Source organism: Hippopotamus amphibius, chromosome 10, assembly GCF_030028045.1.
Source record: "Hippopotamus amphibius kiboko isolate mHipAmp2 chromosome 10, mHipAmp2.hap2, whole genome shotgun sequence".
NCBI lineage: Eukaryota > Metazoa > Chordata > Mammalia > Artiodactyla > Hippopotamidae > Hippopotamus > Hippopotamus amphibius.
The window spans coordinates 51,853,021-51,865,624 of record NC_080195.1 but is presented as its reverse complement, the minus strand read 5'-3'; the positions used below and the strand labels follow the sequence as shown (position 1 = coordinate 51,865,624).

At 45.6% G+C, this 12,604-nt stretch overlaps 1 protein-coding gene across 1 annotated transcript in view; it reads right to left on the bottom strand.

Moving 5' to 3' along the window:
- The window catches only part of FSTL1 (follistatin like 1), a 47,583-nt gene extending 35,495 nt beyond the window's left edge, over positions 1-12,088 (bottom strand). Inside the window, exons 1-2 of the mRNA XM_057697160.1 lie at positions 11,959-12,088; positions 11,738-11,794 (exon numbers count right to left, since the gene is read on the bottom strand). Of these exons, the coding sequence (XP_057553143.1) occupies positions 11,738-11,794 (57 nt within the window). The 5' untranslated portion in view covers positions 11,959-12,088. The remainder of the gene's footprint in view (positions 1-11,737; positions 11,795-11,958) is intronic.
- Between the last annotated feature and the right edge of the window lie 516 nt (positions 12,089-12,604).

Below are 12,604 nucleotides of genomic sequence, written 5' to 3'. Positions count from 1 at the left end.
ACATACACTGGTTAAGTTAACAAGGAAGCTTCACAAGCACAAGAATAAGCACTGATCTACATCACCAGGCTCAGAAAGAAATTAGGACAGTATAACAGTCGTTAAATACCAAACTAGATTAAACACAGCAGTCAAAGTAAGGGAAATTTAATAACATATATGCTTCTCTTCATTAGTTTCCACAGGAATTTGTTTTTGTGAGGGCAGTGTATTTGAGCTATAAGTAGATGGTCACATTCTCCAAGTAGTGAAACTTAAGTCAATTAAGCAGTAAAATTTATGGTGTGTCTGTGCTACCCTGGAGCACAGCCAATCTGAATTCAATTCTGACACTGTACCAGTGGCCTTATTAGGAAAGCCACAGACAACACTGGGCTGGCCCCCCCATTCAGAAGCAAAAATCAGCACAATTTAGCATACTGGGATTGTCTAGCGGGATTCGGGAACTAGAGTGCAGTTAAGGTACCGAGCATTAAGCAGGACTAAAATACCTGCACTGGCTTCTGTTTCCTTACTGCATTCACCTTCTCAGGTCACTTGATTTAAGCACTGAGATCAAGGCCAAAGAGCAGTGCCCTCAGCTGTAACAAGAGCCCTGAACTGATTTAGAGAGAAGGCATGGGGACCAGGACAGGAACTTCATCAATTCCTGTTGAGGAAACCCAAGATCCTGGTCATGGGCCAGGCAACATGGTGAGAAGGCAAGAAGGGTTGTGGAAAACAAAACAGGGTCCACGCAATGCTTTCAGACAATGATTTTTCTAGGCCGTTTCAATAATGTATCATTATTTTTAAAAGAAAACACGAACGTTTACAAAGTTCAGAAGAAAATTTTGTTTTTGTCTTTTTAGTAAGTTCAGTAAAAGCTCAAGTTGCACATTCTGGAATTTTGGGTTTTCTTTTTTTAAAGAAGATTCCCTGCCCACCCCCAAGAGGACCCAGCATCCTTCATTTCTTGCCCAGTGTTGTGGAATAGCTGCTTTCTAAAGTAGAAAAATCAAGTGATTCCTTTCTGCAGAATAAACAGCAATTGGGATTTCTGGGCATGAAGACTGTCCGGGTACCCCATAATGTCCTGTTTATATTTCATTCAATGCACGCAGGAGGAAGTAAGGGACACAGAATGCCTCCTGCTTTTACTTGTTCACTTTTCCCATTCCTGGGCCAGCTTCTCCTTCAAACAGCTCCTCCTTGGGCTGTCAATGAAGACAAGAGCTCATCAAATATCCTAACTCCATGAAGCAGAATACGTTGACAACTCAACCTAAAATGTCTGCCTCCTTTCAGATGGATAGGATTTCAGAGCTGGGTTTGAGAGCTGCCCTACTCTAACCCCCAGATTTTGCAGATGAGGAGCCCAGGGACTAGCCCAAGTGCACTCCACCTAGGACAGCACGAGGCTCATTCTCTGGGTGCCACTGTCTCTTCTGGGTTCGCTCCAGCCCATCTCTGGCCAATACATGGAGGCCTGCTGGAAGCTGGCTCGCATCAGGGATGTCTGTAAACTCAGCCACACTGCTGCAGCCAGCACTGCTGATAGTTTCTCAACTCTGAACCTCTCAAGACAGCTGAATCCCAACGGTCTCATAAGGTCATTCACCTGTTTCTTTTATGTGTGGCTCATGCCCGTCCTGAGACAGCTTAAGGCTAAGGAAGAAAATGGGGGCATGCGAGCAGGGTGGGGGGAAATGAGTGAAGAGAGGCAACCCAAGTCAGAGCTGCAGAACTGTGCAGCTTGTGCTGAAAAGGCTCACTGCCAAGCAGACACTGTCTAGACTTTAACTGGCCTCTCCAGAGGGGGGTGTGGGAAGGAGGGGGAGCAAGGCCAGAAAGCCTGCTTGCTTTTTGTTCAGCTAATGCAAACACATGACACAACCTCTGACAGGCTCCAGGCTGGGAGTTCACTCTGTCTAAGACATTTCTTCCTCAGGGCTGGAATTCAGCTGTGGGCTGAGGGAAGTTGTGCTAATCCAGCCATCGGGGGAAGCTAGGAATGCCTTTCTCAATTCCGGGGAATCACAGTTTCCAAACTAGACTGAGCTGGGCAAGAACCAAAAGTAGGACACTTTTGGTTAAAAAAGAACAGATTTTTGAAAATTTTCATTTGTACCATGAGGAAAATCCACAAAAATACAGAACTGGCTTTTGATGGAGGCCTGTTATGAAAACTTTTTAAGACTCTGAATGATATCAATTTACAAAATGTACGGAGGAGAAATGGCCACCATAGTCCAATACGCATCATATATCTGAGAGAAAATGTCGGGTCTGGGAAGCTCTGCACATCAATTAGAAAAAAGATGATCCTCCCTCTGGGTGCACAGAGACTGGTAAGCAGAGTGCAGGATGGAGTCAGCCCAGTGTGCCCCCTTGGCCAGCCACTCTTGTGCAGTCAACAGTCTGAGCAACTGTACTCAGACACTTAGCTGGAGTCTTAGAGCTGCCTTGCAGTTTGGTCTTACTCAATATGGAATGGCTGTGAATACATCTGAAGGACAAAGAAACTGCTTTAAAGCATCTCCTGAGTCACTGACCATTATGCGGCAAGTACTCTGATGGAACAACTATATTGTTGGGTCAACTTCAATGTGGGTCAAAGAAGCACCTGGACCTGACCCAAGTTGAGGCCATGCCTATGTGGATGTTGCCGGAATGACCATGACCAGGCCTAAAGTATTGATCCAGGCACTTGCAGCTAACAGGACGTGAGGAGCTAAGTGACAGAGCCTGTGCAAGTTTTTTTTTGAGTCCACATTCCCTCAAGAAAAGGTCTTTGCTTTGTTTTCAAAGTCACTTTCAGAAATAAGACTTAGTGGACCTTAAGCAGACTTGAACACAGAGTATTTGCCTTGAGAGCTGAAGTCCTGGGTTTGTATCCTGGCTTTACTATTTACTAGGTGACTGATGTGGGGTAACTAACTGAATCCTCTGAGCCACAGTTTCTTCACTAAGTGAAGATTATAGTAACAGCATCATCATGTTGTGAGAGTTAGGTAAGGCTTTCCCTCTCCTTGCTGTTATCTGGCTAACCCCCCTTACATTTGGGGCTCAGCTTGGGGGGACACCCTCTCTGAGGCCTTCCTGCAACCCCCAGTGCTGGGTTAGGTTGTCAGCCCTGTCCTAGCACTTACCATGCTGGGTCACTGCCCTGTCTGCCTCGCCACTGGACTGCAAGCTCCCTGGGGATAGGTCTGTGTCTTACTTGCCAGCACTAACTCAGTGCCTGATAGAGAACAGGTCTGTGATACTTTTTGCTTTCCATCCTTGAGTTTACTTGGAGAAATGTTACTTTGTCCCAGAGATGGGTGAAGCAAAATAATACATCAAGATTTTGTGCAGCTTTTTTCTCTCTGCATGAAATGTGAACCTGGTTCTCTGAGCATGTTTTGGCAGCTCCTAAAATACAGCCCAAACACTCCACGATGACCTCTCTGTTATGGTGGAGAAAGGAGATGAGAAAGGAAAGGGAAGACAAGAAGGGAGAGGGGAAAGATGAAGAGAGCAACGCAGGCAGCAGTAAAGAGACCAGCCTCCGGGGCCTGGGAACTGGTGGCCGCGTGAGGCTGCAGTCAGGGCTGGCTGCCAGACACAGCAGTGCCCAGCAGAGGACTCAAGTCTGTGTGCAAAACAGCCAAAGCGTTGCCTTGGTTCCCAAACGGACAAATCAGCCTGCTCCAGGCATACTTCCTACCCTGTCTTTGAGAGAAGGTATTTATTTTTCAAACAGGGAAAGCAAAGGGTTCCATTCCTTTGCCTGATCATATTTTCTAAACCCTAAATTTAGAATTTGTGGCCCTGGAAACAGGCTGTGCTACGGGGACTAAGCAAGAATATATGCAAATAACAAATTCCACAAAAAATCCAAGATATCTGGTGGCCACCTCCATATGTAAGAAGGATGGACACAGGAGAAAAACTGAATCTGGAAAAATTCCAGAAGAGTTTTCTTGCCTCTCTTTTTTGCTTTTTCTCACTCTTCTTCCCTTTCCAGGTCTCGGCCTGTTCACTCAGTCTTCAGGGAGAACCTATGCTGACTTAGCCCACTCACTGCCTGCGCACGGGAGGCACTCAATGAGTCCTTAACTCTCTCCCCAGAGGAACGATAAGAGTTGTGGCTCCACAGAGGAAAGGCTGGAAGTTTGAAGGCAAGATTGGCTCAGTGGAGGCAAGGGTTCTGATATGAATTCTGGGCTTTTGTTCACTGAAATAAACATCCTAGTTGATCCTTAATCTCTGGAGACAGAGGACTTCTAAATCAAGGACTTTTTTGTTATTTTATAATGTTCCTCTTAATAATAAGAAAGTTCAGTAACAGGTCCGTGTGAAAGATGACTTGGAAACACCTGGATATGAGAACAAGAGAAGAGACTGAAGAAAGGAACTCAGTGGAAGGCATGAGTGACACAAAAATGGGAAATAAAAGTGTCAGCGCTCCAGGAACAGACAATTTCAGATGAAGCTCCACACAAAAAGCTGCCACCTACTGGACAGACTGGTCAAGCGGTCAAGGTGAACAGGCTGAAAGTGGCCCCAGCCCCCACGGAGCCTCTCAAACTCTGAGAGGGCATCCATCTCACAGCTGCATTTCAGGGATTTCTGCACCAGCAGCAAGAGGTGACCAAGGCGGTGGTAATCTCTGTGAATGCCATAGATCTGGCCCCCTAATGGCCAGGCCCATTTGAGCTATACAGTAGCTATGACGGTAGCAGGTACTTCAGAATAGGAACCGATATGGTATTGCTTTAGTTCCACACTATTCTTTTTTTTTTTTTTTTGGCACACGGGCTTAGTTGCTCCGCAGCATGTGGGATCTTCCTGGAGCTGGGATCGAACCCGTGACCTCTACACTGGCAGGCGGATTCTTAACCACTGCGCCACCTAGGAAGCCCCACACTATTCTTAATAGAAGCATATGTGCAGAGTGAGTGGTATAACATCTGGCACTGCTGTAGATCAATAAATTACATTCATTTACTGTCACTGAAGGACAGAATGACAGACCGTGGAATAAGACAAATTTTGACTCAGACACAGGATTTTAAATCTTGAATACAATAAAAAGTAGCAAAAGAGACCGTTTCCCTACCTCAAGCCAATTCAAGCCAATATCCCATGTCACACACATGTATAAACCGGGCCTGCAATATCTCACGCCTTTGCCATTGGTCACATGACTTGTTTTGGCAACAGCTTAGTTGGGCACAAATACTGTCTGGGATTATACAGGAAACATTTTAAAGATCATAAATTCAGATAATCCTGGGAACAGCTTACTGGTGATGGCTTCCAAATGAGCATATAAAAAGTCTGTGAAGAGATTACACGGAAATCCTCCAACCACAGCAGAAAATGCAGATTTACAGGGTATATTTTGTACTCCAACTACCCAAAGAACTTTCCATTAGCAGTTTCTTGCCAGGCAGCTGCTAATGCAGAAGCTGTTATCTATGACAGCAGCAGCTCTTAGAGACTTAGCAAGAGCAAACTATTTACTCTAGCAGAAAAGCCAAGAGAATTCTCATATTTTTGCTGATGGCCAATATTAGAGAGTTTGGCTTATGTTTTAAGCTATCTGAATTCATCTAGAGAACTTAGAAGCTTGAGCCAGGAACAAACTGCTGTTCTCTTGACATTTTCATCAATATGCTACCCTAGTTCTGTCACCTATTACCCCATGTTGTCCTTGTTTCACATAGTCCCAAACTCTGCCTTCTAATCATCTTAATTCTGGCTCAAGATATACCAATGCCTGTCAAAGCGGATTGACTTTTTCCAGCAGAATAGGCCAATGTCTTTCATCTCACACACAGACTAACTGATTGCTAGTGGTTACCTAGAGCCTTGCTGAGAAGGATTTTCTAACCTCCTGCAGGCTCTGAACGAAGAATTCTACAATTGATTAGCAAGGTCTGTCCTGGGTAAGGGAGAGGGTAGTGATGACACGCATACTGTTCTTTCCATCTCTGCAAATGATCTATCATAGCGTTGGGAGGCACTAATTTTCACTGCCTGTGGCATCTAGTAGGCATATCACGTACATTTGTTAATTGACTTTGATAATTTCTCTGAAAGGAAGGAGGAAGGGCTAGTTTATCTTTAGGTGGTAGAATTATGGGCAACTTTATTTTTTGTTCTAGTTTTTTCTTATATTCTCTGAGCTTTTTAGGAACATATTTTATTTCCATATTTTATCAGAAAATAACATTTTTTATTTAAATAAAATAGCATATGTTAGGATAAATTCCTCTTGAAAAAGGTGAGATGTCACAAGAATCTTCATGATGGATTTTACGACATTTTGTCGTACTTATCTATAAATTTTTACATAGTTGTGAGGATAAGGCACTGGAGTGGAGGGTGTTCTGCTTCTTAATTTAAATCAGAATTATTTGCCAGAGGCTTAAATTTTTTGTAAACATAACTTTGAGTGGCATATATTGCTGTAACTCAACTCTTCTCCTCTTGTTAGATATGTAGTAGGTTTTACGTTTTTAGCTTTCATAAATAATGTGATAGCTGTCCTATGCAGAGGCCCCTTAAAAGTAACAATGACCAGGGCAAAGTGGTCAAATAGAATTATTCGAGTTTCTTTCCTTGATTTAGTTTCTCAGTATAGGTTATTTTGAGCCCTGAAATATACATCAGCAAAATAGTCAAGTCAGCGCCCCCTCACAAAGCCTATACAGTTTGCTAAAATGAATTCATGTCAATAAAGACTGTATTGAACTGTTTGCTATGTTTTTGTAGCTAACGGGAAAAATAATTTTCTACTGCAAGCACTGTTAGCTACGAGTTAAAATGCTTAAAATAATATGTAAAGTGCCAAGTCTCATATGGTGAGGCTTCATTTACCTTTTCATTAATTATTAAAGGTTCATTATTATTAAAACATGAACTAAAAGCTTGCCAAATGTTAGTAAGGCCAGACATCAAGAGACTGGACTACTTAAATGATAATGACCAAGTGATGAAACGTAACCTTGATCATATCTACTCCTCACTTTTTTTCATTGTAACTGTTTCCACACACCCTGAGTTCACAGCCTCCTTACTGTACCAACTCCCTCAGTCTTGACTGGGTGGTGGCTACCTGGGTACATTCATATGTAAAAGTTCATCAAGCTATACATTAAAGATGTGTGCATTGTGCTAATGTAAAACAACTTTAAAAATCAGGGGAAGGCCCCTGTTAATGTAAGAAAAAAAAGCAATAATAATAATACGGAAGATACTTGTTCACCTGGTAGTTACAATATCATACATTACAGCTGCCACAGTTTAATCCTAAGCGCCCACCATTAGACCGTAAGCAACTCGAAGGCAGAGACTGTCTTGCACTTCACCCATGACTCTGCCCTGTATAGGGCATGCTCAGCCTACATCAGGGAATACTGCCTGATGGGCACCGCGAAGGGAAGGCCTGTGCGGTTAATGACTCACTCCTGGAGGAAGCACCCCATGCCGAAGCCACAGGTGACAGAAGATGGCACCTTAGAGAAAAGTATGCATTTGACCTGCAGGACATCAGTCACTTAGCTTACAAAATGAACCCATCTAAGTATAAGTTTTCCAATCCTATAATATCTGGAGTCTTTAAGCTAATACTATTTGTGGCTACTAGAAATTTCTGTCTGGATGTCCATTTATTTGAGAAGGAGTAGGAAAAAAGACACTGTGACATTTTCAATTCTCCGTGTGTGACCACTGGCATTTACAGCTCATCCTTTACTTTCTCTGTTCTCCTGGAAACATGCGTCTTTCTGCCCCACTGACTTTGAAGACATTTTTTCTTCTTTGGGACATTGCATTCACAGCAGCCCATGCCCCCACCTCAGAGCTCTTCCCAAACTTGTTCCTCTGCACTTGAGAATGGACTCCTGCCTTCTGTTACCCAATCCAGAGACTTCTATGGGAATTGTGACATGTCCTTTCTAAAGACATTTTCAATATCTCGGGCCTCAATTTGCAGGGTGCGTGTCCCTCTGTTTTGGCTATTCAGCAGAGTCTCTGCAATGTTTTAATATCTCGATTTCCAACAATGGTCTCCAGAATCACAGCAAGGAATTTATTTGCTAAAGGATAAACAAACAGGAGATTATTTTAGTGGTATTAACCACTACATGTACAAGATGGATGTTAAAATCCTAGTTTTTGCTGTAGCTTCAAGAAGCGGTCAGAGGATGTGGGGAAAATCAAGGGAAAATGGGAAAATCACACTGTAGGCCTGCATGAATCCACTATTAGAATAATTCTAAAGAATAAAGAGGCGACCCCACATCAGCCAATAGTGCCCCTAGTGGTTGATTGACTGCATGTTGATAACAGCATATACATGAGGTTAAGAAACTTGGCTTCAGAGGGACAAAGCTCTAATAATCTTCTTGCCTATCTGTATAACTGTTATTGTTCTTGCTACTGTTATCTTAGGTGATGCACGCACAGTTCATGGGTTATTCCCTTACTGGAATGAGTGTTCTGATTTGTGAACAGTTACCCGTACTTGTGATTTACCATGACGGATTTATAGAACTGGAATGTTGGAAATCAGAGTGCCAGAAGAAATAACCACCAACGGAGACTGGAGTGTGCCTGGGCACCTGCCAATGCCGCCTTTTGGAACCAGGCAGTTGGGCCACAGGGTCCTCTCCAGCCCATGGTGTTAGAGTAGACTCAGACCCTCCTACTGAGACTCAAGGGCACATGTCAACCTTTCCCAGCCTCCACTATCCACACTTCTCAGTGAACTGCAGTAATTCTCACTGGGAGGGGAATGGGTGAGGGAAGACGAGCAGGCCCACACAGCCCCCTCCCAAGAGATTCTGCAAAGAGGTAGCTTGCTCTGCTGCTGCCACCCCCATTCTTCATCTATAGCAGATAATACTATATGTTCATCAAGAGACAAGTGCCAATAGTCCCTTTCAAGCAGACTCTAAAGAGCACATGGGTGTGAGCTCAAGTGGATGGGATGGGATTTTGATGGAGGCTGCCTGAAGTATTATGACAAAAAGAAAGAAAGAGAAAGCATCAAAAAAGCAACCCTGAGGTGCCAAGTTAGAGACCACGGAAAACATTCAAAATATAACACTTTCCTTTATGAGATCTGTTAATAGTTTCTTGAATCTAACAAAGCAGGATTTACAGACTGGCATTAATAATGACAGCAACCACCTTTTCTCAAGTTTGGGACACCTCTGATCCTAGGGGTCTACTTCCATTCCAAAGGCTTGGCTTCTTCGCACATCAACATAATTTGTTGTGCAATCACATACTTTAAAAGACATGCTGAATTGAATCCTTGTGCTTGTATTAAATAAAAAAGCACCAAGAAAATTGTTTGTTTTTTAAATTCCATCTTAAAAGTTCAATAATATTTGTACAATTTTAGCTCTAAAGTCTACTGAAGTGGATTCATGTCAATAAAAACAGTAAATACCATTATTTGGTTTTGTTTGCTAAATGTTGTTATAGCTAACAAGGAAAAAAATTTCTACTACAAGCGCCATTAACTACACAATAAAATGCTTAAAGTAATATCCAAACTGCTAGGGCTAATTTACCTTTTCATTAATAATTAAAGGTATATGATTATTAAAACATGGATTAAAATCTTGCCAAATGTTACCAGGGCCAGATACCAAGAGACTGTATTGATTAAAAAATAATCCTTAATAATCTGGTCATGAAATGAAACCTACATCATACTTCCTCCTCAGGCACCCTGAGTTCACAGCCTTCTTTCTGCACCACTCCCTCAGTTTTCATGCCTCAGCACTTCTTGATTTTGCCTCTTTCTCCATGTACTCTGCCCTGGGAATTCTGTGTGAATACTTTCTGCTCTTCCACCTCAAGCAGGAAATTGCTGCTGGGGGAACTTCCTATGAGGGCTGAGCTTTTCCCTGCAATGCACTGGGGGGAGGGGGTGTAGCGCAAACAGCTTCAGCGAGTAGATCCTAAACCCTGGGCTTCCTCACGCCTCACATTTGCATTCCAGTTCACAGAGCGATTTCCCACACTAGCTGGTGATTCCTAAACCTGCAGTAAAGCAAACCAGGGATTCACCTCATCCATCAAGGGACTGCAGCTGCCTTTTGAGGGCAACAGCAGGGATAGAAGGTGTTCCTTAGTCAGCACTAAATCAGCCAGTGAAGAAGGATCCTCCCTCAAACTCAAACCCTGGAAAACAAAATGCGTTAGAAGCAGATCTGGAATTTAAGATGAGCTCTACCAGTGGAAGGAGCTGGGTTCAGATCCTTCTTGAGAACTAACTAGCTGTGTGACCTTGGGCAGGTTACCTAATCCCTGGAACCCGTTTCTTCCTCTGTAAATTGTGGATAACAAAACTGACCCTACAAGGTTTTCTGAAGCTTTAAAAGAAATCACGCATACAGCCCCACCAATTGCTATATAAGTACATGGCAAATATAAAGTCCTCGTGTGAGGTAGTGGTTAAGAGCCTGGGGTGTGAAGCCAGACCGTGTTCAAATCCCACTTCTACCATTTAACAATGTAGGGCACTAGATAAATTATGTGACCTTTCTGACTTAGTTTCCCCATCACTCAAATGGAGTTTTATTACAACACAAAGTAGGTATCCAAAAAATATTAGCTATTTTAATTTCACCGGGAGTAAAAACAGCTTGTGTTTCCAGATCAACCAAAAATGTGGTAGTGAATTAAATGAGAGTTCAGTATAATGTGTATTTTATTTTTAATCCTGAAGACCTTGCAGGCTTTTATGACTTTTCTGGGCAGTCAAGCTGTGATGCTAAGGGTGGGGCTAAACTGTAATATAAAGAAAAAAATTCAAAGAGGGAGAATAACCACCCACCAGGGAGCTATTTCTTTTGTAATGTACATTCCATTTCTTCTCCCTCATGCTTTTTAATTCCTTCCACATTTCCTGCCATAATTATCAAATGTTTGGTTTCTGACCTCACTTTTCTGGAGACTAGAGCCCAGGGAATTTAGAATTGTTTATTTTCTGTCCATAAACCTTTGAGTTAATGGAGGGGCTTGTGAGTGAAGGGTTTGTTGGTTTGTTTGCAGTGTCTCAGGAAGGTCACTGGAGTTGAAAAGAAAACATTGCCCAAAAAGCGCTGAAATACTTTGACTGGAAACGCAGAGCCCTCAAAGAGCAGAGCAACGGATCGCTCGTACTTGCGCAACGCCAGTTTAAGAAAAAACTGAGATTTTAAAAGGCCGCTATTTGGCTCTGATAATAACACAAAATCCGAAGGCTCTTTACAAAGAAAGAAAAAAAAAATCAGAGAATCATAATCCTACCTTATAAAAGAGGAAAAAAAAAATCCCGCCCCAAAAGAAGAATCTCTTGCGATCCCCCGACCCCCTCCTCCCCCAGAAGACAGACTCGGAAGGGAAAAGTCTCCAACTATTCTCGATTTCCCCTCAAGCGAAGGAAAGAACTCAGGCGCCTTTTTGAACTCTTGTCGCCGCCTCCGTCCCAATCGGCCCTGCCCGTCCCCTCTCCCCCTCCCCACTCTGCCTCCATATTAGCCGCGGTGAGGCTCCGGCTTACGGCCCAAACTACTTTTCCTGATTTTAAGGTTTGAGTTTCGTGAAGTAGCATTTCTGCTCCGAGCGCCCCCCTCACCCGGCGGATGGAAACTCCCAGCCCTGCCCGGGGAGAGCATCCCCGGGACGCACGCACCGCGCGCGCCACGCGCAGACCCCAGGGGCCCCGGCGCCTGAGTTCGGACCTCCGCGGAGGCTCGCCTACCTCGGCGTGGACCCAGGCGACAGCCACCAGCGCGAGCGCGAGCCAGCGCGTCCACATCTGCGGGAAGAGAGAAGAGCTTAGGACCGGAGGCGCCGGGCCCCGCGCCGACCCCGGAAACTTCCTCAGGTCCCCGAGGCTCGCCCCCTCCGCCCGGCCACCCTCGGCCGCCCGGCGGGGTCGGGCCCGTGCGCTCGGCTCTGCGCTGCGCGGCCCGCTCGCACCGTGGTCCCGTCCCGGTGTCCGGAGGGCGTGGGGCAGGCGGCTGCGGCGAGCTCTGCGGGAAGGTGGGAGCTCCGCGGACCGCCGGCCTCAGAGGAAATCCGACCTGGGTTCGCCGCCCCTTAAGACCCCTCCTTCGCCGACAGCCTGCCCCCCGGCTCCTCCCCCTTCTCCTCCCCCTTCTGCGGCGGAGGCCCCCGCGGCTCCGGGCTCCGCTGCCTCCTCCCCATCCCTCGCTACCCGGAGCCCGCGAGCGTCCTGGCGCCGCCGAGCCCCTTTCCCTAAGCCCAGTCCCCTAGTTTGGCACCCCTCCGGCCCCCGGGACGTGGAGGCCGAGGCAGAGAGGGGGTTGTCCTGGGGGACGCCGCGGCAAAGGCGGAGGGGGTGTGGGGTGGGGAGGGGGGAGACGAAACCCCACCCCCGGGAGGGGCTGCTGGCTTGCGGCAGCTCGGGCCGGCTGCGGGCGCGGGCTGCGGCGCTGGCCAGGTGGGGAGGTGCTGCTGGGCCCCGGCCCGGACTGGGGCGGGAACCTGGGGGAAAGGACCCTGCGGCGTGGGGAGCTGAGGTCGCCCCCTACGGCTGATTAGAGAGAGGGCCAGAGGTGCAGAGGGACCCCCACAGCCGGGGTCCAGGGCATCACTGTGTCCA